This window comes from Conger conger, chromosome 1, assembly GCF_963514075.1.
Source record: "Conger conger chromosome 1, fConCon1.1, whole genome shotgun sequence".
NCBI classification, from domain to species: domain Eukaryota; kingdom Metazoa; phylum Chordata; class Actinopteri; order Anguilliformes; family Congridae; genus Conger; species Conger conger.
This window is the reverse complement of record NC_083760.1, coordinates 66,100,181-66,128,134: the sequence shown is the minus strand read 5'-3', so window position 1 is coordinate 66,128,134 and position 27,954 is coordinate 66,100,181. Positions and strand designations below refer to the sequence as shown.

The 27,954-nt window shown below is 41.1% G+C and overlaps 2 protein-coding genes across 12 annotated transcripts in view; one reads left to right on the top strand and one right to left on the bottom strand.

Annotated features, from left to right (window-relative positions):
- The first annotated feature begins 17 nt into the window (after positions 1 to 17).
- On the top strand, positions 18 to 10,604 carry LOC133109615 (lipid scramblase CLPTM1L-like). Of its 2 annotated transcripts, none has more exons than XM_061219029.1 (17): positions 18 to 562; positions 1,624 to 1,718; positions 1,980 to 2,157; positions 2,658 to 2,806; positions 3,348 to 3,426; positions 3,587 to 3,704; positions 4,200 to 4,294; positions 4,541 to 4,622; positions 4,885 to 4,988; positions 6,012 to 6,077; positions 6,489 to 6,539; positions 6,671 to 6,753; positions 8,203 to 8,237; positions 8,546 to 8,601; positions 8,717 to 8,761; positions 9,428 to 9,543; positions 10,072 to 10,604. In XM_061219029.1, the coding sequence occupies exons 1-17, from the start codon at positions 365 to 367 to the stop codon at positions 10,154 to 10,156; spliced, it is 1,635 nt and encodes a 544-aa protein (XP_061075013.1). In that variant the 5' UTR covers positions 18 to 364; the 3' UTR covers positions 10,157 to 10,604. The 2 variants fall into 2 exon arrangements, with proteins under 2 accessions (XP_061075013.1, XP_061075022.1); XM_061219038.1 differs by having other exon boundaries at positions 459 to 562; positions 1,671 to 1,718.
- A 3,481-nt stretch (positions 10,605 to 14,085) lies between these two features.
- LOC133109570 (focal adhesion kinase 1-like) overlaps positions 14,086 to 27,954 on the bottom strand; it is a 76,338-nt gene continuing 62,469 nt past the window's right edge. For all 10 annotated transcript variants that reach the window (XM_061218992.1, XM_061218975.1, XM_061218944.1 and 7 more), the window contains 6 exons: positions 25,385 to 25,447; positions 21,889 to 21,928; positions 19,719 to 19,801; positions 16,040 to 16,195; positions 15,746 to 15,826; positions 14,086 to 15,260 (listed from right to left, as the gene is read on the bottom strand). In XM_061218992.1, coding sequence (XP_061074976.1) covers positions 15,048 to 15,260; positions 15,746 to 15,826; positions 16,040 to 16,195; positions 19,719 to 19,801; positions 21,889 to 21,928; positions 25,385 to 25,447 — 636 coding nt within the window. In that variant the 3' untranslated portion in view covers positions 14,086 to 15,047. The remainder of the gene's footprint in view (positions 15,261 to 15,745; positions 15,827 to 16,039; positions 16,196 to 19,718; positions 19,802 to 21,888; positions 21,929 to 25,384; positions 25,448 to 27,954) is intronic.

Sequence of the window (27,954 nt, the reverse complement as noted above, 5' to 3'; positions counted from 1 at the left end):
GCTGACTCCGGTTCAGTTTCACGATTGTTGTTCAGATAGGGTGTTGCCAGATAGCGTGGAAGAAACTGATCTTCGGTCAGCTGAATAAGTGCAACAAATTCAGCTGGGTAGCCTAGCCTACTGTGCAAAACCGAGCGACGACCAATTTTGGATTGCTAGCCTACTACGCTATATCTGTTATTATATTTAGGCCATTTTGTTAATGTGCCGTAAAATGTAAAATGTGTCGTTTGAGAAACTCGTAGCCTAGAATCAAGGACAATAGCATACGCTTGCTTTCTAGATTAGGCAGCTCATTGTATTGCATTTTTTTATTGAGCCTACCGGGTTTATTGCTGCGTAGCATACCTTTGGCTAAACTGCGATGTTTCCTGCGTGCTACTCAAAGTCATCGAACGGCGTGTTTCGAAAGACGTCTTTCACTGCCCTGATTGTCGGGGTATTCGTTGTGTACGTTCTGCATACTTGCTGGGTTATCTACAGCATCCTTTACACCAGACCTTGTGGCCACAAACAGGAAAGCTGCATCGTGTCATACATGACAGAAAAACCACGACTTCAGGTTTGATTTTATAATTAATGTTCCGTATATGATGAATCCATGTACAATTACGCTGTTTTATCTTAGGAATGTTACAGTCAATATGCACGGAAAATATTTTCAAAAAATAGTTTGTTTATTTATTCAGTCTCTCTTGTATCAAGTAGGGTTTCAGCATTGTAGAATATGGTTCTTGATATAAAGATATCCCCTACAGGGAGGAAAACTAATTTGCTTAAGACGATATTCTTAAAAATGTACTTTATAAAAAGGTTCTAACACAAACACATACACCTTTTTTGTATCTGACGTAGTCATGTTACTAAATGCTACAAAAATGTCTGCCTTTAGTGAGTAGTTCACTTTTTCACCGATTAGAGTTCTGGTATTTTAGATATTTAGATAAGTCTCTGATGAGCTGTTAGTGGTCTATAGCAAGAATACAACTACACTTCAAGTAACATGTATTTATTGTAGGTAGGTTATTCGCATTTAGTCTTCCAAAAAAGGTCTCATGCTACTTTGAGTTGGATTTCCTATGGTACAGGCAACTTGAGATCTCTGTACATCAAGAAAGAAGTAGCCAACTTGCACGATATAGTCATTGGTATTTATATGTATATGTGAATGAAGCTACAGATGTAATCTGTTAACATAAACAGCCTCTGGGAATGTAACATCACTGTACATTTCCAGAGGCTTTGGAGTAGCCTACGCCAAGACTATTTTCTAGACCATAAACCCCTGAACGCCCTTGACCTGCAAATAATCTGGAACTTTTAAATCTCTGAAACATTCTTCATTTCATACCAAAACTGCCCGAGTTAATAAAATAATACACTAAAACTGAAATAACATCAATAAACCTTAGGTTTTAAACCCTAGCTATTCCTTGATGTAAAAGCTGAACATGATAATTGCTAAAACATTATTATGTAAATATTGTCAGATTAATACAATGTTGTACTAAACATATTGTAGTAACATATATGATCAGATTCTATTGCGATATCAATAACAATATGACATTTCTGTTGGCATTTAACTGTATCATTTTAATAATTTTATATAAAACAAAACAGCTAAGCATTTACACATCTGTGAAACCAAACAATGATGATGGGCACAGTCTCATTCTCAAGATGGAGGACTTTGACATACATTCCAGTTTTGAAAGGTAAGCCATTTCCTATTTTAGGCAGTGACTATTTTAGTGAGATTGAATCTGGCCCTCAGTGATGACTCGATGGAGGCTGCACAGAACATCACAAAAACATTGAGCAGCAGTCATCTTCAGGCCTTAGTTACATGACAAATGCTTGTTACTGAAATGCTGTAATACTAACAGTTATCACAGAGGATGCCTTCCTTTGGGGGGGGGATAAAGCAGCCATCTTGTGTACCAATGTACTTTTCCTTACTTGTATGGTGATTGAAGGACCGTGAATGTCTTCCTGTCGACGGAGACACGCAGCAATGGGACACTCTACGTCCTGGTGTTCTTGCACCAGGCTGGCTTGTCTCCCTGGAAGGACAGCAGACAGGTGAAGCATGTAGCCCCATTGACCACCTACATGCTGCCCAAAGTCCCTGTGATCAAAATGGAAGCCCTACAGGTAATAACAACACCACTTATTAATTACTATTCTGAATTTCATAGATAGTATATTTTCTGTAATTTCTTATGTAAATCTCTGTGTCATTTTGTAGAAATAGACATAGAAATTGCTATTCTATATTATTACCGTACGCATATTACCATATTGGTAATGCTATGTTTGTATTGTAACATGATTATTATAGGAACTAATTAAAGCAGGAGTAACAGACAGTTACTGTAATATGGACCCCTACTTCAGGGATAAATGACACTTATATGTACTATGCCAAGACTTAAAGAGGGTATTGTAATTTACTATAATTGCAAAAGGAAAAGGGATAATATATGCACAGTTTGTAATTACTGTTGTAAACAGTGCCTGGTGATTGTACTGTATCAGCATGCAGATGTGCTCTTTGTTTTCTGTACTGTTTGTCCCTTACTGGACTCTGTATTGTATGCCCCTCACTGGACTCTGTACTGTATGCCCCTCACTGTATGTATTTTAAATCACAGCTGGAGGAGCAGCAGAAGCAGGATGATTCAGCTGCAAATGGGAGGCCTGTTTCACACTGGCGCTCACGTCTCACCTTTAACGTGGTAGCAGAGGACTTCTCCTTTGACCAGGGGGCCCTGCCCAGTGATGTCCAGCGCTACCTGAGAGTGTATGGGACTGTAATTTGTTTTTCCTTATGCACACATTGTAATTAGGGTTGGGGTTATGGGTTGTTGGGGGTTATGGATTGGCTACTGAACAGGAAAAGTGTAAAACTGTACTGAAACATGACAAGATCAAACTGGTGTCTGCCTGAAGTGCAGAGTGAGATCCTTGACTCGGGGCTGTGCCTTTAGCTTACTGTGCCTGAGAGTCTGTCTGCGGTACACATTTGCTTTTGTCCTGATGAAGTAATGTTGCCTTAAGTCTGCTATGGTTCTTCTGGAGCCTGCTGCATCAGTGCCCTCTAGCTACTCACCAGACAACTGCAGGTTACTCCATGCTGTCAGTGAGAGATGATGCTATCTCTCATGAAGTGCATTACACTGTTCTGGCTCATTGGTAAGAGTATTGGGTGAGGGCACAGTCTACAGCTGCATTATCCCCTGCATGTGTGTGGGTATCACGGTGGTAACAGAAGAGCAAAGAATTGTCAGTTGGATGGAGACCAGGCAGTGAACCAATTTCCATTTATTCCTTGCATTTTGTAGATTTCAGGATGGAAAAAAGATGGTTTACCTTCCTCTTCTCTTCATCAATGAGCTCAGAAACAGGGTGAAGGATTTAATGGTATGTATAGTATTCAGACTCTGATATGCTTGGGATATGCTTGGGGCTGCCGAGTTAATAAAATGGAGTTGACTGTCTAAGAATTAATGCACAGTAATGCAAAGACACAGTAAGGAAACGCACACTGGGAATTGAATTCCTGTAAAAACGTGTCTTGCAGGAAATAAACAGCACGACAGCCGACCTGCCCCTGACAATATCGTACGACAGCATCTCCCTGGGAAAGCTCCGCTTCTGGATTCATATGCAGGATGCTATCCACTCCCTGGGGTACTTCGGTAGGGTTAAGATAATTAAACCAAACAGTTTTTGTGTATTACTCTCACATCCAAATTAGGATTCTACACCAAGGGAAACCCCAGTTTTAAGCAGTGGAATTATTTATTTGGAATTCTTTTATGTTTCTGTATCTAGCTCCACGCCATTCATGTCGTATCTCATGCACCCCCTAGAATGCATTTCACCATTCTCTCGACACCTCTCTGTGTGTCTCAGGCTAAAATAACTGTGCCTTATACAGACTGGAGAGAGGCGACTAGTGTTAAGGAATTACTTGGAAAACTTCTCTCTCAAAGTATAAATTGAGAATTGTATATAAACCTTGTTATAGGGATTCTGTTCTGATTATTTCTAATTCACTGGAGAAAAAAAAAGTTCTGGCCACTGTAAGTGAAGATTTGGAATAGTATGTCTGGTATGTGACATGAGAAAAATCTGATTCGTGTTTTAAGGTTCAAGGTTTTATATTCATGTTTTTGGATTATTATTTTAAGGCTTCACTGAAAAGGATACAGATGAAATCAAAAGAATCTTTGTGGACACCAACCTGTATTTCTTAGCACTGACAGTTTTGGTGGCTGCTTTTCATGTAAGTGCTTCTTATTTTATTTCACTTGAAGTGATGTTCTGACTGAATGTGAATGAATCCAGATATGTGCCTTTGATTCATATTAATTTTAACATTTAATATATGCCGCTGTGACAGGCTGGTCAGGAGATCTGCCAAGTAAATACATATTTACTTTTACTTAAGCCCAACTTACTTAATAAGTGTATCATTCATAATAGTAATACTGCAGCAACAACAACTGTAATAAACATTTGCATTTTGTAGCTCCTTTTGGACTATCTGGCCTTTAAGAATGACATCAGCTTTTGGAAAAAGAATACGATGGTGGGAATGTCCAGTAAAGCAGGTAACAGAACACATGAATCTTCTACAGTAAAGAACCATGCTAACGGTTAGCTCCACCTCATGAACTGATAATGGCAGGAGATCGGTTGCCAATTCTGACGCAAGTATTTACCTTGCTAGCTTGGGAGTATGACTGAAAATGTAATGGATGCATCTGGATGAGTTTATGTGAAATGGTTCACTTTGGAATGACCAAGAAGTGATTGATACATGGCACGTCAAGTGGTATTCTTGTTTTCACTTCATTTTGTTCTCTGTTTCAGTCCTTTGGAGGTGCTTTGGTACCATTGTGATCTTCCTCTTCCTCCTTGAAGGACAAACCAACCTGCTAGTGCTCATCCCTGCAGGCGTGGGCTCTGTGATTGAGGTATGCAGCTGTTTCACCTGCTGTTTTGTGCCAAAGTCCTTGTTGTTGTTTGTGCACTTGATGTATCCAGCCACAATGTCACAAAAATGAGTGCCTTGACTCCAAAATTAAAAAATAAGTAAAGCTCACCGTGAGTATGTATTATTCTAAATTGCAGTTAGAACCTGCTATATTTTAGCTTGAAAGCAGAATTGTCACATTTCTGCATTTTTTCATTCTGTTTATTGGGACAGCAGACAATTTATGGCATTCAATTTTACCTACCCTTACTATAGCTTAACTAGGAATTTCAGATTGGTTCTCCCTGGAAAACTACATTTGAAGACTACAGCAGCATTGGAAAATCTTCATACTATGTACCCTCAGTGCAATGGTCCGTAGACTTTACAACAGGCGTCCTTAACCAGAAAGGGCCAGTGTGGGTGCAGACTATTATCTCAACCTGGCAGTAACACACCTGATTTTACAAATCAAGGTTAGCAAAGACTCAAATGGTTGATTATAGGTTATAGGTGTGCTACTGCTTGGTTGGAACAAGGTCTGCACTCACATGCCCCTTTTTGGATAAGATTACTCTAGTCTTTCTACAGGCGGCACGGATGGTGCAGTGGGCCGGGGCCTCTCTGTGCGGAGTTTGCATGTTCTCCCCGTGTCTGCGTGGGTTTCCTCCGGGTACTCCGGTTTCCTCCCACAGTCCAAAGACATGCATGTTCGGCTGATTGGAGAGTGTAAATTGCCTGTAGGTATGAGTGTGTGAGTGAATGGTGTGGGTGCCCTGTGATGGACTGGCGACCTGTCCAGGGTGTATTCCTGCCTTTCGCAGGGATAGGCTCCAGCCCCCCTGCGACCCTGTTCAGGATAAGCGGGTTCAGATAATGGATGGATGGATGGATAGTCTTTCTACATGTTTTGGGGACTAGGAGCTCCACACTTATTACGCTGTGCCTTGAGCAGCCATGTACTGTACGTATTTCATCCTGGTTTGTCACCTTATATCCTGCTCATGCTGCATCCTCTCTGTAGGTCTGGAAGGTCATGAAGGCCTACCGGATTCAGGTTCTGTGGTCTGGCATGAAGCCAATTTTCCTAGTAAGTATGTCCATCATCTGAATGATTCAAGTCGTGAATATTCAGGTTTTAAATATATGTGCAGATTTGTATTGGGAGTATGTGCTGTTTATAATATGTATTAATCTACAGTTGAGGAATGAAAGCTCATTGACAAATCCACTAATTCTAAAAGAGCAGCTGTTCAGTACGGCACAGAGAAGTGTTTCACACTGCTTTTGATAGCTACATGGCAGTTTTATAACCAGAAGTTATCTTGCAGAGGGTTTTGTTGGTTTACCTTTTGGGCAATGTATGTCAACTGAATTTCCACTGCATATACCCAGCTGTATAACAGAACAAAATATGAACCATAAACTGTCCCTGGAACGGGGCCTCGGTGATGGTGTGAAAGATTAGGGGAGGATAGTAATGGCAATGTTTCTTCCACAGTTTGGAGGCTCCAGTGAATCAGATAAAAAAACGGAAGAATATGAAGCTCAGGTTAGTTCACAGGATGTTTTAGAAGCTGTACTATGTGCATAATGATTCACACTATGACCTAGTTTTTACTCCCTCCATAAAGAAATAAGATGTCATTCAGGTGTTCTAAACCAGTTGTTCCTGCGTTCCAGGCTATGAAGTACGTGTCCTTCTTGCTATACCCACTGTGCTTTGGAGGAGCCATGTACTCCTTGATATATGTAAAATATAAAAGGTAAGACAAAATTATATTTTATGTTTATCACATACAGTGGTGTGAAAAAGTGTTTGCCCCCTTCCTGATTTCTCATTTTTTTTGCATGTTTGTCACACTTAAATGTTTCAGATCATCAAACAAATTTAAATATTAGTCAAAGACAACACAAGTAAACACAAAATGCAGTTTTTAAATGAAGGTTTTTATTATTGAGGGTAATTGAGATCTATCAGTCTGGAAAAGGTTATAAAGCCATTTCTAAAGCTTTGGGACTCCAGCGAACCACTGTGAGAGCCATTATCCACAAATGGCAAAAACATGGAACAGTGGTGAACCTTCCCAGGAGTGGCCGGTCGACCAAAATTACCCCAAGAGCGCAGCGACGACTCATCCAAGAGGTCACAAAAGACCCCACAACAACATCCAAAGAACTGCAGGCCTCACTTGCCTCAGTTAAGGTCAGTGTTCATGACTCCACCATAAGAAAGAGACTGGGCAAAAATGGCCTGCATGGCAGAGTTCCAAGACGAAAACCACTGCTGAGCAAAAAGAACATTAAGGCTTGTCTCAATTTTGCCAGAAAACATCTTGATGATCCCCAAGACTTTTGGGAAAATACTCTGTGGTCTGACGAGACAAAAGTTGAACTTTTTGGAAGGAGTGTGTCCCATTACATCTGGCATAAAAGTAACACCGCATTTAAAAAAATGAACATCATACCAACAGTAAAATATGGTGGTGGTGGTAGTGTGATGGTCTGGAGCTGTTTTGCTGCTTCAGGACCTGGAAGACTTGCTGTGATAAATGGAACCATGAATTCTGCTGTCTACCAAAAAATCCTGAAGGAGAATGTCCGGCCATCTGTTTGTGACCTCAAGCTGAAGCGAACTTGGGTTCTGCAGCAGGACAATGATCCAAAACACACCAGCATGTCCACCTCTGAATGGCTGAAGAAAAACAAAATGAAGACTTCAGTCAAAGTCCTGACCTGAATCCTATTGAGATGCTGTGGCATGACCTTAAAAAGGCGGTTCATGATCGAAAACCCTCCAATGGGGCTGAATTACAACAATTCTGCAAAGATGAGTGGGCCAAAATTCCTCCACAGCGCTGTAAGAGACTCATTGTAAGTTATCGCAAACGCTTGATTGCAGTTGTTGCTGCTAAGGGTGGCCCAACCAGTTATTAGGTTTAGGGGGCAATCACGCAGGGCCATGTAGGTTTGGATTTTTTTTCTCCCTTAATAATAAAAACCTTCATTTATAAACTGCATTTTGTGTTTACTTGTGTTGTCTTTGACTAATATTTAAATTTGTTTGATGATCTGAAACATTTAAGTGTGACAAACATGCAAAAAAATAAGAAATCAGGAAGGGGGCAAAAATTTTTTCACACCACTGTAGTTTACAGTATAATGGTCTCTTTTCCTCATATGATTTTAATAGTTTCCGCTTTACCTTTTCACAGTTGGTACTCGTGGTTAATCAACAGTCTGGTTATTGGTAAGAATGGCTACCTTAGTGTACATTTCCCACAACATTTCCCCCTTGTTTATACATTTGGACTTGGAGCTTAGCACAGCATGTAGGTCTAGAGTTGGAACCAAATACTCTATATGAATAATTAAGATGTAAGGTTCTATATTAATTCTAAAGACACTCGACTCTTATCTCATCTTTAAGAAATTCAATTTGTAAATGCCTCCTTATGGTGTTTCTTACAGATTAATGAGAAATGGTTAGATTGAATGCCCAACCAGACAACGAATTGTATCAAACATGTAAATACTGCTCTCTCTTTCATTTGATAGGAACGTATGCTTTTGGATTCCTCTTTGTTATACCTCAGCTTTTTGTAAATTATAAGGTTGGTACAATCAAAAAATACAATTGTCACATGGCACTCATTCTGCCAAATTGAAATATCACCAGTGGAAGATTATTTTCTTATCTCTATGTGTTTTCCATTTTTATTCCCACAGTTAAAATCAGTGGCACATTTACCCTGGAAGGCATTACAGTATAAAGTATGTTTTTTTTCATATCATGTTTAAACTTATCCTCCTAACACTTGCCAATTCATTTTGTTCCCTGCTCTAGGGGACATGAGTCTCTGGTCTCAATCTCAAGAATCATATACACTCAGTGGCCACTTTATTAGGTAGACCTGTACACCAGCTTGTTAATGCAAATATTTAATCAGCCAATCATGTGGCAGCAACTAAATGCAATTAAACTAAAAGCATGCAACTAAAAGCATGCAGACGTGGTCAAGAGGTACAGCTGTTTTTCAAACCAAGTGTCAGAATATGGAAGAAATGTGATCTAATTGACTTTAACCATGGAATGATTGTTGGTTCCAGACCGGGTGGTTTGAGCAGTGTTCATTGCTTGAGTGACCCCTGTTGTGCCTGTGGCATGCACATATGTTCGGGTCTCCTCTGCCCCTGTTTGCATGTTCACAGCTTGTGAATTGACGTAGCTGGCTAGCACTGTGTGTTTCGGAGGAAGAACTCAGGTTGTCTTCATACTCCTGAGCTGGCTACAGGGGCCATATAGCCTATGAGAACGCTAATACTTTGAAATGACAAAACAAAGATTCAAGAATGCAGCAGGTGTTGTGTCTCAAAATACTATACCTAACATAATTTTAGAGTTGGCATTCATGACTGTAATGATTTATCACTCAACAGGCATTCAATATCTTCATTGATGACATCTTTGGCTTCATCATCACCATGCCAACCACCCACTGGCTGGCCTGCTTTAGGGATGATTTAGTTTTCCTAATTTTCCTGTACCAGCGATGGTGAGTCACTATGCAAAGCAACCCCACGTTCTAATGGCAAATGGAAACACAAGACATTTGACTTTCATATTCAGTAGAGTTACAGTAGATGTCCCATGGCAAATAAATTAACCACTTTGCCTGTCAGGCATGATAAGCAGCATGAAATATGTTTTCACTTTATTTATTTTGATAGTTTGGAATATTCAAATTTGATTCGCATAAACCGTAAAACAAAAAATAATATTTTTACATAAAACATGAAAAAGGACTTGGAACTTGAAGGCTTCAGGTTTACTTCACTGGTAGCTGACAGTTGTTAGTGTTAAACCCTTGAGTTAGGCACTTGCCCTCGAATGAGTCTTGAACTGCATGAATATACGATAATGGGCAAAAATTGGTTAAATGTAAGCTCAAGTTTCCATGGATATACCAACCAAATACACATTACATAGTTCTTCTGAAATAGCAGCTTGTCCTGAAATTGCATGTATCAGCACAATATGCCTGCTGTTTTGTGGATTGATTACCTATCCTCTTTCCCCAAAGGCTTTACCCAGTGGACAAGACCAGAGTAAACGAGCACAGAGTGTTGCACAGTCAGAAGTCCAAAGGAAAGGCCCATAAAGACTAACACTCTCCATATCCAATCAGCCAGGAGAGGAATGTAGAGAAAAAACTAATCAGTGACTGCCTAGGATGCTGATTCCAGCAGAGGGACATTTGAAGGCTTATGTAACATGAAGCTGGTTGATGGGCCGGTTGAGAAAAATCTTCCACAACCAGCTGCAAGATTTTACTTGAATTGAAAAATTTGCCTTTTATTAAATACTCTGGCAGGATTTTTGCACGTGTTTTCCAAACACCAGAAAGAACAATTCTGTCCATCAACTGACTGCTGATATTTGTATAGTAAGACTATAGTAGACTAGAGTGCTGATAATTTTTAGTAAACATACTGTATATTGCTGAAAGTCATTTTCAATTATGTATGTATTGAAATGATATTTCACTGAAATGTATGAAAATGCAAGCTTTTATTGATGAACTCTATGAGAATAATAAAATGTGTGCCACTTAAAGAGCATTACTTCAGCAACTGTTCTTTACACAGCACAGTAAAGAAAAATGACAAAACCCAAACTGTGGCAAGAAAGAAATACTGTAAACAGGACTGTTTTTTTAATATGGTTTTATAAACTGAATATACTGTGTTGCATTTGTTGAAGATGCTGAAAGGAATTCACAAGTGACATCTGTATCTAGGGGACGGTTTTAATTGGATGGGTGAGGTGATCATCTGGATTCTCAGCCCAGTTAAGCACCCTAGTCACTGGGCTATCAAGGAGATTTTGGGAAGAACTGATATGAAGGGTGATGAGATTCAGAGAATTTTGGAGAAAGGGTTTGGTAGGCGTGAGGCGCCAGGTAAATATAGAAAGGGTAAAGGTTTTTTGATGAATTGCGTTATATTCTCTTGATTTGTTAAGTAGTTGGCGGTAATGCACTAATCTTGGCTTGCCACATTAAAACTCAAAAAGAAGAAAAAAGACCCTGACTTTCTCATGAAACAAACCTTTTAATCTGACAGTGGGCACAGTTTAAAATTAGGCATTCATTGCTTTAAACATAAAATCCTGAAAATAAAATGGCTTCAGTCTTTGAACTGTATTTACTTTGCTCTCATCCTCCATGACGATGAAGTCACTATGACAGCTTTGAAAACATCTGCACTGTACACTCTGTGGTCTGCACCGTCTAAAGCATTCGTCATAGTCTGAAAATAACTCATCGGACAGCCGCCCAACCAAGCTACTGAAATAATGGCACCTTTTAATTATTTTATTTGCAGAATACTCCCTACACTGGGAACTGCGAAAATACTTTTTTTTTCAGAATTTTCCCTTCAAAAGGTGTGTTTGTAAATTAACATAAAATGATGTGGAATACAAAGTCCACAGAAAACAAAAAGTTTTGTTGCGATAATGTCATTAATATGTATCAAATTGCAGACATTTTACTATTTTTACAGCAATTCAAGTTTTCGCTGTGTAGCAGCGTCATGCACTAATGCAATGGCTCAGCATGAACGTGTCCCATTTGCTTCAGACTTGAAATAACACCAAGTCAATATGTGGAAAAATGAGATCAGTGTGAAATTGCAAGTGTCATTAGATACTGATGGACTCCTAAGCCTGAATTAATGTTTAAAAGCGTTAAGAGCTTTAAATCAGTCTGGGACCCATCTCTGATTTAATTATGAAGGAATTTAGTAAGCAAATAGTTTTGTGTCCAGATCAACCAAATGGCTGCTTTTCCTGGTGGGAAGGCAAGCTGAATGCCCTCATTAAGATAAGTCTAAGGTAAGTCTTCTTACTGATTGACACTTCACTGAAAGTAGTTATTGGTTCACTTGGGTCAGGAATACTGTCAAGACCCCCATCTTGACGACGTGTCTCAAAAACCTTGCATAAAACAAATCATTGAAATTGCCCATTTATCCTGATCGTGCGAGACTGCAAATCTCATTGCAGCTGGTCATTATTTATACAGAAAGGTCTTGGGAGCCATATAAACAGTCATAATAAATTTGCCATTTAGCAGATGCTCTTATCCAGAGTGATTTACATGGATTTGTTTCTTTTAAATGCATATTTAAATGCACTTATGCAGCTTGGCGTTTTCTGAAAGTGATTCAGGTTAACAACATTGCCCCTGGGTATAATGGTAGCATCCCCACTGGGAATTGTGACCCACAACCTTTGATTCATAAGCCCAGTCCCCTAACCACTATGCTACAATAGTAACACCATAGGCCTAATGGAAACATGCAGTCAGGTTTGTGGTGCACCCAATCCTTAACTGGACTTGTTTTCTGATGCCTTAACATGATCAATATGTGGTCTGAGTACAATGAAGACGTTCACGTTATTCAACTGGTATTCTGTGATATTAAATCATTTCTCACCAGCAGCCAGATATAACATCCATCCATCCATCCATTATCTTAACCCGCTTATCCTGAACAGGGTCGCAGGGAGGCTGGAGCCTATCCCAGCATACATTGGGCGAAAGGCAGGAATACACCCTGGACAGGTCACCAGTCCATCACAGGGCACACACACCATTCACTCACACATTCATACCTATGGGCAATTTAGACTCTCCAATCCGCCTAACCTGCATGTCTTTGGACTGTGGGAGGAAACCGGAGTTCCCGGAGGAAACCCACGCAGACACGGGGAGAACATGCAAACTCCGCACAGAGAGGCCCCGGCCGACGGGGCTTCGAACCCAGGACCTCCTTGCTGTGAGGCGGCAGTGCTACCCACTGCACCATCCGTGCCGCCCCAGATATAACATGTCTCACATTAATCTCACATGAAAGATGCCTTAATTACAGTATGCTGGAACTAAATTAATAACAGGGTGGTCAAGGAGCTGGACTTTAACCACAAGGATGAAAGCTTGGGCCTTATGTGCAATACCAGTGTATGCCACAGCAAGGCACTACAATAAAATCCAGCTGTTACCCAAATAAACAGATAACAAGGTAAATGTAAATGTGAATGCAAGCGCCAATTGACCATAGAGGACATTTGTTGCCTTACCTGTAACATGGGCACAGGTGCTGGAGCTCCTGCCCCAGATAGAGCTGCCTCAGGTCAGGGCCTTCAGTCTGAAGTCTCATTACGTTCAGGAACTATCCCTCCAGTCAGACAATATTCTCTAAAGAACCCTTTTTACAAAGATAGGATAATCATGTGCTGTCTAATCATACTGTAGTTTCACAAGGACTGATTTGATTACAAATGTTAATATTGTGTTCATTGTGGATTGTGTTAAATTAAGTCTAAGGAGAAGACTATGGTCGAATTAAAACATTTGCTTGCAGTTATTTGGTCGTCATAATAGGGAGGGCCGCAGTACTGAGTTTGGGAAGTTTCAATTAAAGATGCCCACATTGCTAGCCAAATGCAGACATGACATTTGCTGCACTCTTTTAGTATGTAAATGTTTAGTGTATGTCTCGGGTGATGCAATATGTGGCTAACACAGCTGATGGCATTATAGCTGCAGAAGAGGAAAATAAAGAGTTTTAAAAGTGAGATGGTGACATGAGCTTTGGGCTCTAAGTGTTTTTTCAGTACATCCTGAAAAAATAAAACAAACAAACAAACAAAAAAAGTGTAATTTGGGCTCTCCCATTCACTACATATGAATATCTGCATCATAGCCTCCCACAGGTTTCTGATGTAACTTAACTTAAAATGAATGCATTAGAGCCCAAAGCATGTACAGTGGAAGCATACAAGGCAACATTTCACCATTGTTTTACACATCTGTGCTGATAAAATGGCCTGGCTAATAGTACATTTTGTACTGGGATTATAATCGAGAACTGCCTGGTCACTGAAAATGGATGTTCTTTAACATCTGATTTTAGAAACTCAAAATGGCAAATTAAGTGTATATGGAAATATGTACAGTGTACTGTATGATCTCTATATACAGTATGTAACCATTTGAACTTTCACAGCAAAATACTTGGGGGATAGGCAATTACAGCAGACATGAGCAACAACCTTTTAATCCATCAAGGAACTGTACAGGTCATATTCTTCCTGAGAATTGTTTTCCTCAAAAGCAGAGGGATGAGTACTGTACATATAGACATAGAACATGGAAGGGAGGATCTGTCCCTTTAGACCTGCGCAAACGCAGAGAAACATGGAAGAGGAGGGTACAATTGTGTTTAAAAAAAGAAAAAAAGCATTTAGAATTTTTTTACATTGGCAGACAAACTGACCCCACACACTCCAGAGAATGGTACATAGGATGGGGCCTTCCAGAAAACAAAAACCCTTCACTTAAGTTTCCTATATGAACAAAAACTGGCACAACATTTCTGTATATATATATTTATATAAAAAAAATAAATACTAGTTCTTCCGTCAGGGAAATTTTATTCATTGCTTAAGTTTCTTTGTCCGTTTAGGATCCTCCTTTGAATGCCAGTGAGATAGGCATTGTGATTGTGCTAAAGTGAAGTGCTAAAGGAGAGAGTATGTCTCGTGCTTGTGAAGGGTAAAAACCTTTGGATTTCCCATAAGTCACTGCTGCATTAGCCGGGAGGCCCCAGCTGCTGTCTTCAACGCTCTCGGCTCGTACTTTGGGGGTTATTGCTCCACCTCACAATCCAATCAGCCCGAAACAGCGTGCGCTCACACACACACATACATTCACAATCACACTCGCACGCAGTAAGGCTCAGCCAAAAAAGAAAAAAAACGGGACACACAACACAAGCGTCTGTAACTGAAGCTCACAAGCTCCTGGCTGGGTCTGAATGCGGGAGGCCAATGTTCCAGGAAGGATAGTGACCGGGGGAGTGGACTCTCCTCTCCAGGGCATGGAGCAGGTGCGGTCAGCAGGTGTGTGCTCTGGGTGTGGCCTGCTGAAAGCTCGGTCCGACTGAACAGAGCGCCCCCCCCCTCCCCGCCTCCCGCCTGCCGTTGCCTGGGCTAGTGTGGCCAGGGCTGGCCCATCATCTTGATCCGGGCCTGGTCGATGACGTCCAGCAGGTTCTTGGCATCCACAGCCAGCGCGTGCGCTGCGGTCAGCATCTGCTTCTTATAGTCCATCTGCAGGCTGGTCATGACGTACTGCTGAGCCAGCTTCATCTTCCCGATGAGCTCCGCCAGGTCAGAGTTCAGCAGCTTCTGGGACATCTCCACCTGCAGGACGACACGGTTACTGCACCTGACGCAGGTACATTCCTTCACATGGACCCTGAACAGAGAACTCAGGCTTCACTATTGCAATAAAAAAGTTGTACTTGATACGGTGGCAACCCTTATCAAGTATAAGCCAATGAAAACTGCTCGCCACAGCAAAAAGAAACATGACCGTTCAAATTTTTTTTTAAACATATGGTAGTTTCACCCAATGGTTTATGATGACTCATTGCCATAAGATATGACAAAATTGTTATATAATGTAAAACTTTCATATAGTCCACTTCAAACAAAATTATACAGAACAATACCGCAATTATTCAAGACATGCAAGGTGTTAAGGAAATAAGAATCAGTTAAAGGTGTAATGCCGTCTGAAATGGGGTGCTTTGTGAATTATTTTTAAAGGTGAAATAGCATTTTTCTCCCCCATTTCTTGGTCAAGGGGCCACCTCAGGCAGGACATTTCAGTGCCTTCTGCTCACCTCTCTGTGTGAGCTGGCTGGCAGGGTAGGTATGGTTTCATCTACTGTGGCCAGAAGTGTCCTCAATGCCAGACCCACATCCTGAAACCAGACAATAATTAAGCAAGCATGCACCGACAACAAACACCAACCAGCCACCGGGCCATTGTCATTCTCTCTATCCCTTTCTTCTTATTATTCGCCCTCTCACTCTCTCTCAGACACACACACACACACACACACACACACACAACCCCTCTCCCTTGCCCTCTTTCCCGTCCACCCCCCTCTCTCCCTCGTTGTTTTCTCTCATACCTTCACCATTGGCACATACTCCTCAGGGGCTGCAGGCTGGATTCTGCTGGACATCTCAATGACGGCCTTCACCAGTCCGGTCACATTCTCGTACACCCTGTCGTTGGAGCGGTCCAGGTTAGCAGTGGGGGGCGGGCTGATCTCCTGGGGCTGGATCTGAGTAAAGTGGGCAGACTTGTTTATCAGACTGCAGGCTAGGTCTTCACATCACTGACACACATTGAATGTCACCACTACAAAAAAGTACTCCAAAGTCACTTTGGATTAAGTATGCACATAATGTAACCACATTCCATTCATAAGAAAATGCTGCAGGAATTCAATTTTTTCTACCAGCAGATGGAGCCATTGGCTTTCCCTTCAAGTCAGACCAAACTCGAACGAGCATTATTTTGAAATGGTTTCTAAATTTCATAAAAATAGCGTAATTTTAACATATTCACTCATTTAACCAGTGACAAAAATAAATTGAATTGCATTTTCCGATTTCCCTAAAATGAATGTTGTTTTTGTGTCACCCATCACAGTTTTAACATTTCTGTTTACACAGCTTATGTCACACTCAGTCAAGAACATAAACTACAATATTCTCTGAATTTGATTATTTTGTAATAAATACACAGATATGAATGGCCTGTCGGATGAGTGCTGGAGAAGCAACCCCTGCTGCTGAACAAGGGGACGAAGCCCTGCTACAAACACAGCAGAGATCAGGAGTACTTCACTTACAACACCTAACACCAGCACTACTGATGACGACTACAGTCCCCAGCACACCACTCACAAACTGGCGAGAGAAGTGGGCAGTCTCAGGCTGCAAAAACTCCACCCCCACTGAGGTGAGTATCAGCCTCTACCTTTCTGTTGAACATCTTACTACTTTTAATTAATTCACACTGGTCTATTCATTTCCAGTTTAACCACAAACAGATGCAGGTTGAAGAAGGGACAAGGTTCCAGTTCCCAAGGACAGTATAAATTACCACAACAGGCACAATCTGCAGCACCTTTCTTTACTTTAGAAATAATTAGAACAAAGCTTACAGGCACTCTGATGCAGGGTGACTTACATTTCAATTATTCATGTATTCATTTATGAAGCTGGATATTAACCGAAGCAGTTCAGGTTAAGTACCTTGTTTAAGGCTACTAACAGGAAGTCCTTCTTAGGACCTAACCCTGCAGCCTTCTACTCACAAGCCCAGTCCCCACAGCGGTTTACCCTCAGGGCTGCACCACGGCCATCATGAGATGCCAATGTGACCTCTGTGTGACCCTGACAGGCTGACTGATACAGTACACATTACACAGTACACATGAGGGGGCAAACGCACATTCACAAATAGACAGGCACACACACACACACACACACACATACATTTGCACAGTCAAAGACACTTTCCCACACACACAAGAACATTCACACACATGAGCACACACATGGTTCTTACCCTCCAGGGCTAGATGAATGAGGAGGAGGTACAGTAGAAAGGGGGGTGGACACAGGTCACAAAAACAGAAGAGGGAGAAATGATTACTGCTAAAAAAATGAAAAATATCCACAGCACAAGTGAGCGAGCAGCACATCTACTGTACAGCATGGCCATGCACATGCCTGTTACTGCTGGGTACGTAGCTTCAGCACAAGACTGCTTCCCAAATGTTAATGAAGACGGAAAGCGGGAATTGTAAATGGTGGAAAAACACAATTGCTTTGAAAGTGCCTGGCATATGACCATATTGACCTCTACGTGGTCAATGTTTAGTTTTGGAACATTCTGAACGATACTGTAAGAAATTGTATTGCCTCTCCAATCTCACCATTATATAAATGGGCTACTTCAAGAAACCACAACACACTACAAAAGTACCTCACTGTACTCTCATTTCTCAATTCTTAACTGCACATTGCATGATGACTCGAAATAACTAAAAAGTGATTCCTTGGCCTATGTCACAGTGAGGTCACGAACGCTTAAAACTGACTGAAATGTGGTTTCCTCTGGCCTAATCCAGCCAAACAAATATTTTCCAACCAAATTAAAACCAGCACACAACAAAAATAAATGGGTGGAGCAACCATGTTTTACTACTGAAGGTCAAAGAGGTGATGGATTGAAATATAGTGTTCCACATTTCTCCAGGATTCCTCAAAACTGAGTAACTGAGCCTGGGAAGTGTGACTACTGGGAAAGAGAACAGGGAGTCCCTAAAATCGAGCTGCTGCAATGGTCTCACAGAGACCCCCATTCCCAGGATAGTGATGTGATTCAACTGTGCTGATGTCAGCTGTGGCTGGCAGTGCCACATTGGGGTGCATAATCAGCTTTCACATTGTAGGTGGTGGATGAGGGAGATGGTTTCAGGAACTCCAAACCTCATTGTTTACAAGACATGCCTCTGCTTGAAAAGGAGCCTGTAAGGGACTCAACAGATACCGTAAATGCCAGTTATGTACAGCATATGAAAGGAAGAGCCGATATGTCCGACAGTTCAGAAACACTCTTCAGAAGGCAGGAGTGGACATGTCTGTGACTACTGTCAACAGAAGACTTCACAAACAAAACTACAATTGCAATTTGTTTGCTGCAACAGGATATTCACTTGTATCAGAGTGATGGCAAGAGTAAAGTGTGGCCCAAGATCCAAAGCACCCCCTTCATCTGTGAAACACGGTGGTCAAAGTGTTATGGTGTGGGAATGTATGGTTGCGGTACTGGCTCACTTGACTTGATCAATGATTTAACTACTCCAGGATCATCTTATCTACTTAAGTTCAACCAAATCCCTCCAAACTCATTGAATGGCATTTCATCCTACAACACGGCAATGATCCCAAACATACTACTAAAGTAACAAAGGAGTTTTCAAAGCCAAAATATGGAAAATTCTTGACTGGCCAAGTCAGTCACCAAAACTGAATTCTGCTGAACATGCATTTCTCATGCTTTTCAGATAACTTTAGGCAACAAGCAGGAGCTAAAGCTAGCTGCAGTACAGTCCTGGCAGAGAAAGACCAGAGAAGATCCGGGTCATAACATTAAAACGTCCGAAACATAGTGCCCTGAAATGAAGGGACTATGTACAGAACAAAAAGTGCTCTAACTTCAACATGGTGAAACCAAAGTGCATAAAAATACACACATCGCCCACAATACCATATAGCAGGAAATATCTCTCAAGGGAAATACCACTCAAAGCAACACGATTTGGTCTACTGCCTCTCAATGTAATTGTTTAAAAGAAACACAACAAGATCACTGTGAAAATACTACTCCCCATATCTTTAGCATAACATTCTAAGCATCGAGAGCAGTTGAATGACCGGGTTTTCAGTCAACACTAAACGATTAAGACCAAAAACCATAAAAAACTGTAAATAACTCAAATAAAAATGTCTGGACACAGCATGTATCCTTGGAATATTTTTTCTTGTGTTTACACATCAATTCTTTGTTTGTAAAAGCTCACTGAGAGTGAAAAAGTGAAGGAAAGAGCACAGCCACACTGCTCCAGCACCAGCATAGCACCTCGCAGCTTAACAGACCCATGGATACTTCATGCACTGAAGTGCTTTTAAGCTTATTTCTGCTCAGTGGTTAACCCCACATTGCGTCTTCCACAAACAGCACAACCCCTCAGCCCACAGCCAGGCCCATGTGCAGGGAGTAGTTGATACCTTCACTCCTTCATTGTAGCTGTCCACATGGGGCATGCAGGCTGCCCCAGGCCGTGGAGGCTTCTTCGGTGGGGCTGCATGTTCTGCCAACAAAAGAACGAGACAGGTTTGTCATTCCGGACGCATGAGACAAAAATATGTAATATCTGTATGCCCGTCTGGTGCGGAGGGCAACTACAGTATCATATGCCTATCCTGGGTAAGGAAAATGAAATGGACGGGAACAGCGAGTTGACTCAATTAGAATAGCAGATGATGTGGTCTGTGCCACTGCTTCTGTGCTGTGCGGATTTTGAGTTGGATTTCTTCTCTGAAAGATGAGCAGCTGGCAACAGTAAAGGCATTTTCCAGGCAAGAGCTTCATCTGCCGTTTGTCAGCAGCCAATCACAACATTAAATCTGAACAAATATTCAAGAGCAAACTGTGTCCTTATGGCTTAATACAAGACAGCTCCAGAAGTATAATGCAAGCTAGGCCTCCCTGTATTTTGACAAATGAATGTTAGATACTTCAAGTGCCTTGCACTAGGAGAGGCAAATCGTAGCTAATTCTAAAATGTAGAACTAGAGTGTAACTTAGCTCTTTTTAAGCCTGTGTCTTTAAGCAGCATACACTGTGTTTACCCTAAAGGGTGCTCATTTAACTGCCTTTCGCTCCTGCTCTGCAGTAAGAGGGGATGCGTAGGAGAACTAACTTTAAAACTATTTGAATTATTTTTCATAGTTAACAAGCATAAGCATAAGCACAAGCATAGGCTCACCCAGTATTTCGTTTTCGCTGGAATGCATTTAAATCTGAACTATAGTACCTTAGTATACATCAAATATGCACTATAAAAAAAGAGATGGTGTTACAAGATATTTTATTTTGTATTATATTTTTGTACAATATTTTAAGAAAATGAACTTAATACATAAATATTAGAGGACAAGAACAATAGAAAATAAAAAAAACAGGAACCTGTATTACACTCTTCTACTCACTACTAGTCACTTTCAATTTTATGAATAAGGTTGACAACCAAGTGCACAGTACACCAGCCAACAATCTAAAATAACAACACTGGCATGGCGCAATCTGTCCTTCCACCTCTCCAAAACCTCTGAAACAAAATGTTATGCAGATTAAATTTCTTTTCCCAAATGACATGTGTTTCCCAATCTACATTCACATTTTGTTCTAAAAGAGAGAACTAAATCTAACATTAATCTTTTTGATGATGAAAGAGACAGATATGTGTTTTAACATAAAACCAGTTAAGCCATCTGTTAGCGTAAAATAATTCCATGTGAAGTGTAAGAGGCAACGCTATCGCAGATACAACTATTAAAAAAGGAATCAGTAGCAAATTCTCAAGCCTTGGTTATAACTTACAAGTTATGTATCAACAAACACCTTCCCTTATCTTAGCTCACCAGACACCAGTGCATTCTTTGAGATTAACTTCATGGTAAATTACATTACATCACATTATTTATTTGCTTGGCAGAAGCGCCTACCCAGAATAGTTTGCAGAGTTTCAAGTAGACTCAAATGCACAGGCATGCTGTTGAAAAGGGGAGGGATATTCTGAGTGAAAAGATGTAGTGAGCCAAAACAAAGATCAGTTAAGATCTGGTTGAAACTTTGGTTTTGCACAATATGTCACCAACCTTCTGAAACATCAACAATGTGATGCTTCCATCAGTATTCAGGAGCTCAGTAAATATAATTAGTTGAAGGGCAGCAGAGCACAACAGAATGCTCCCAGGACCAGGGAAAACATCAATGTAATTCCCTCCCCTCTGGTTTGTCATGCTTATGTGGGTACTGGACGTGTGTATTTTACTTTAGCCGGTCATGCTTTTTTAACATATCCAATTACACAATTGGATGTTTACAGAAGTACTCAGTTTAAGCACTACGATGGCAGTGGCCCATTGGGGAATGAATCTGAACCTACTTGTTACAAGCCAAGTTTCTTAAGTTCACTGCTGCCCAAACATGCTGTAGCAGCCAGCGCTGGGAAAGAATGCAACGAGTGGGTTGAGGGGTCATGGCTGCAGCCACTGTCCCTTCCCCCGCCCAAGCAATCTGTCGTTCACAGAAGAGTGACCAGGGAACACATGAACAATGAAGGGTGTGAAAGGCTGTAATTTTGTGTGGTAAATCCGGCATCGGCTTTTTTACCTGGTCTGGTGACGGGCTGATATATGTGCTGGTTTCCTGTCTGCACACAAACAAACACAAAAACAGGCAATTAGCAGTACGCTTGTTTCCTGAATCCAACAATGTTTTTCTGTTGTTTTTTTCTTCATCTAAATGACACATGTTTAAAGACTCCTATGCCTCTGCACTGGTGTGGTCTTTCCATGAATACTTTAAGTTCCTAGAGGCAAAACTATATCTGCCTAGACCGCAGGGTAGACCACAGGAGGAGCAAAGCACAAAAAACACATGGTCTAAATCTCCCAGGAGACTTAGTCCTGTAGTACCCAACAGCCCCCAAACCCCACCCCAGCCCCATCACCACCATAATTTACAACTGAGGACACACTGTTTATGTAAAATACCATATCTAAATAAGTACTTCAAAGATGACACATATTTCAGTAAAAACTGCATTACACATCAGGCAGCTAGACTAGTGTTGAGAGGGTCATGTGAAAATGGCGACATGGGTCAAAGTTTCTTCATCCTCACTGCAGGCAGGCTTTGGACCTACTGCTACTGTATATGGTAGGGGTGTACAACTCCAGTCCCAAAGGGCAGGTCTGCGTACTAGTATTGGTTCCGACCAATTACCTTCATTTTACATTTCTGACAGCTCTATAAACTAAGATGGTTCACTTTGGTACTTGAGCATAGTATAATCGTTAGGATACACTTGTAGTGCGGTTGTAGCTGGTGTTTATTGCCAGATCAACATATGATTTAGCCAAGTAATTACATAATTAAGAGCAGAAGTTGGCAGAAAATTCTGAAAGGGATCAAATGTTGCTGTGCACCCCTGGTATATAGAAACCAAACCAACTACTGAAATAAACTTTCAAAAAAAGTGCAGTTTCTTTTGCCCTTTCTCCACTGGACAACTGAATTCAGAAGCTGTGCTTAAATAAGGAACCGATTCTGAAACGGTATACTGGTATAATGGTATACTGGGAGCGGGACTCTGAGACGGAGGATTTCTCAGTAGATTGAGCAAACAAGCTTGTGGGAATCCAGAATTAGTTGGCTCCTTATGTCGTTTTTATTTGACTGTTTAAACAGTTTAAATTGCATACAGTAAACAGGACTGTGGCAAAAAAGACTGACAAATCATAGGGTTTTGACGGAACACAAAAGTGAATGAAAATATGGCTGAAGCAATGAGTGACCAGCATACGGCTTGAAAGTGCCAACATCGAGACTGACTGGTGGAAGTGTTTTATGTTTCTATTCATTATAAGTATATTAAAAATAACACATTCAGTATAAAAATGACATATTTGATTTCCTATATTTTTGTGCTGGAATGTTTGCAACACACAAAGCCAATTTTAAATACAAAGCCGTGTTTATGTGTTTATGTTTCTTGGTAGAAAAAAGCCCACTTCAGCTAACTGAATGTACAGTTCACACATTTTAGAACAATAACAACTGAAAGCAAAAGGTATATGTTTCTTATATCTTTCTTTGAAGTCTTCTTCAGTGATCAGTACACTTTTCATCACCATCTCTTTCCCATACCTCCATTAGAGCAGAGGGACTGTATCTACTTGTGTAATTACGTTCAGAGACACAGTGATGCTGACACTGCTCTGCTGCTGACCGCTAACAGTTTAGCAAATTATCCGTTAAATGAGATCCGATGGCTAGAGACAGTGTGAACTGTGGCCACTGTATCCACTCTCCTGGTAATGGTGGCTGGGTTTGTGATTAGTTCTAATCCCATAAATCCATCCATCCATCCATCCATTATCTGAACCCGCTTATCCTGAACAGGGTCGCAGGGGGGCTGGAGCCTATCCCAGCATACATTGGGCGAAAGGCAGGAATACACCCTGGACAGGTCGCCTAATCCCATAAATGCTGAATGAAAATCATTTTAATGGTGGAGTCACGGCTGCCTTTACAAACAGCAGGGTTTAGCCTGTGACTGGGAAGCTCTCATTTCTTAGGGAATCTGAAATCAAGATGACAAACACCCTGCCATGAAAACATTAAATTCAATAAAGACATCACGACTCCATGCCAAGTGCTGTCAGAAAGCCGTTTAAACAAAAATATGCTGTATAATACCGGATAGATACTTTAAAACCACAACAGCCAGATCAAATAATTTGTTTAGCAGACAGGATCATATCCAAAGCCAGCCAGGGTTGTGTTTTCATACGGATGGATGGATGATATGCAGATCCAGAGTAGACACACTTATCACACAATACTGATGGTTCATCCTACTCACTATACCAGGTTAATCACACAAAGTAGGAAATAAGCTCTGGGTTCACTGTGTCTGCATATGAAATGAAGGGAAAACCAGTATTAATATTATTATTAATAATAATTCATACCGCTGCAAAATGTTCAAAGAGATACAATGACATTTGCCTTAATATCCACTCAAATCAACAATCCCTGACTGCGTTTAAAAATAAATCCTTTCTCATTTCAACATGCATTATTAATCATCTTGACCATCTCCATCTTTGCTGGCCAGAGTTTGCGCATTCTGGGCCAAATGAAAGCACCGCACTGACAGTAAGAACAGCACGTTCTTATTAAAAGCTGCCCTGCAGGACTCCCCTACTCATCCCCTTATTAAAAAACGTTTTAATAACCTAACCTTTTTTGTTTGATTCCTGCTAAGCATCAAACTGTCTTCCTCAAAGATCAAAGTGAATAGTCGCAAAAATGTATACACATACAATGTAAACAAAAACTGGGACAAAACTGACTGCTTGCTCAATGAAATAATACTATTTCAAACATCTGATAATGCACAGATATACAGTTATATCATCATAATAACTGATATCTAGTGTTAGAAACTGAGGTACAGTATACAAACTCCTGTAGGTAGACTCCTGATTCCAGTTTCAGTTTTCTTTCAAGCCTTTCCCGTTAACGTGTGTGGGTGCTTGTGTCTGTATGTGCCTGTATGTGTGAGTACACATTCCTCAGTGCCAATGACTAAATATGATATTTACAATTAGCTAAAATAATACATGCCTCAATGTCTGATATAAACTTTCTTCTCATGGACAGAAGAAAAACACATACAGCGTTCAGTTGTGGTTCAGTTGTGGTTTACACATTGCACATTGCACAGCGGGGCACTGTTACAGCTGTCATGTCAATTTCGGTTGCCTCATGGGTGGTAGATATCATCAGGAGATATGTAGTATTGTATATGCAAGACAGTGTGTGTGCCAGTGCATATGGGAGGGAGAGAGGGAGATAGGGAGAAAAGGCGAGAGGGAGAGAGGGATAAAGGGACATAGAAAAATAGGGAGAGAGAGATAGGGAGAGAGAGTGAGAAAGGGAGAGAGGGAGAGAGTGAGATAGAGGGAGAGAGGGAGAAAGTGAGAGAGGGAGAGAGGGAGAGAAAAAGAGAAGGAGAGAGAGTGAGAGAAGGGTGGGGGGAAAGGGGGAACAGAGCGGGGGGAACACTGAATAATTCCATCTGGAAAAACAAACTCACCGGCCCCTGGAGCATGCCATCATCCCGATCACTGCTGCCCCTGGAATTCCGAGACTCCGGCTTCTGTGGAGGAGAGAGGGGACTGAGCTGGCACATATCTCTACTACATGATAAGTGCAAATATATCCCATTTTACACACATACAAGCGCCTCCACTATCCCCCGAGGGTACAAAACCCATTCCCACACTGCCATTCACTACACCCTTTTCTTCTTACAACTCGTGATGAAAAGACACAATGAAAAGGCAAAACACCACCACTCCTACATTCAAACCACGATAGGGACCGCTTACCCTCAGTTAACTAGTAAATACGTTATGGGAAAGTGTGTAATATTTACAGTCCGAGATGTCTTGAGCACCTCGCTCATCCTTGTTTATTGGTTACGGAATCGCACTGCTGAGCCAGGGCACTCCACACTGTACAGCCCCGTGCTCTTATACATCCCCTCTCGCTCCCCCTCTCACTCTTTTCCCCTCTCTCTTTCTGTCTGCTTTGAAAGCCCCTCCTCTCTGTTGTCTGTACCAGTTTTGCGAAGCAGGAGGTGAAAAGCTGCATCCTCTGAGCCGGTCTCCAGCGAGTACTTCTGTGCCTCAGAGCGCGGACGGAGCGGAGGGAAAGTTCCATCAACAGGATGTTATGGCCGACACATTGAGTCCCGCTTCCTGCTAGCGGAAAGCTTATATATTCTTGGAGAACTCGCAGAGGGAGAACACCCAACCACGTTAACTCTGCCCCTCTCCCTCCCTCTTTCTTTATCCCGCCTCTGTCTCTCTCCCTCCCTAGCTCCCTCGCTCCCTCTAACATTTCCTCCTGTGTCTGCGCATGTTATGCAAAGTTGACCATACATGATTTCTTTCACGTTTAATAATAAATTATCAGGCTTTCACAGACTTAATTCATTCTGTAAGAATATCTATCCGTTTATCTAGTGTCATTGCTGGGGCCGTCAGATATTTCCCCATACCTGACTAATGCTAAACTTAATGTTTTGTTTCTCATAAAACTGAGCATTTATGAACACAGCTTTTTCACACTAAAATAAATACTAAAATGAAAACATACAAAATATGAGGGTGACCATTACGGTTTCCCCCCCCTCCAAGACAAAACAAAAACGAACCCCAAATATTTTTGGCCTTCTGAATACTGAGGGCAGGACAGAGGAAATACAGAGAGGCCCAGCAGTCAGCCATCTCTGACATAATGACAGTGAAACAGAAATAACTGACAGCCATTTCAGCTGACACACTCTGGGTGCGACATCTGCACACAATTACCATCCGAAGTGTTTTATTTTAGAGCACTTCACTCCTTGTGTGGCAGCAGGAATCAATAATGATAAACAATTTCAACAGCATGGTCTTGTTGTGGACGTCTTCATGACGTGAGATTCTTTTTAAAAAATTCACTTCACTTCATAATCGCAGTTACAAATATTATGCATAAATATTGTGTTCAGTTGCTCAATTTCATTTTCTGATTTTTGAAAATTGAAGCCTTCTTACTCATCGCTTTTAACTGACCACTGAAACAAAGCACTTGCAAAACCATGAACAAAAATAAAATGTAAAACATTTTACTGAAATTCAGTTTTTTTCTGCAATATTACCGCATCACTCATAGCATGAGGACACTGCAGAGTAAGGCTTAGCATAACATGAATTAAAATTATGATATCAGTTATGATACACTTTCCATTTGGGCAAGGTGTGGTATGCAATTGCCTGGTTTTATGGACATTATTGCACTAAACATTACTGCACATATTTAACCTTTAGCCTTAACCACGTCTACTTTTTAAGCCAATGAAACCCCACCTCTTTTGTGGCACAAGCACTGTCATTAATACATACCCCCGTATGACTGATAGTTATTCTGGGGATTATGTAACTTTTTCAAATTCCTTGTTTTCAGTCAAATTTACTCAAAATACCAAGTTGACTCTGAGTATCTCTTGGTTGTAGAGAGTTGTAACGGTTTGCTTCTGTGGTTTTAGTTCACGACTGGCTTTCAAAGATCAAGCATGAAACCAACATTACCAAGAAGGAATGGCCTGTGTTTCTGAGAAGGACCAGTGAGGAAAAATCCATCATACACAAATTCTGGCTTTGAGATTGAGTTTTTCAGAACTGAGGAGTTTCCGTCGTAGGTCCACATGCTGCTCACACACGGAGTGATTTACAGGTTTGTTTTGAAAACTGGTTACGGTAACTGTGACATTCTCTCATCATTCTTTCACACAGTAACAGTCCTGATTAAGGTTGGATAACTGAGAGCTTTTCAAATTATCACCACAGAGCCAGTATAACAGGAAATGCACACTTAAATTCACTTAACAAAAAGGGGATAGGGTTCATTTGATATTCCTTCAGGTTAGGTCATGGTGTTAAACTGCACGCCCAATGAAATAAGGTATCAAGGCAGATTCCTTGGCAGAACGGTCACCCGAGAGAGACACTGGAGTTTTGAGTCGTGATAGGAATAATAACCGGCGGGTGCAGGCAGTTGCGTGTTGGCAGGGGGGACGGGGTGAGGGGGTGAGGGGTGAGGGGGCGGGGTGAGGGG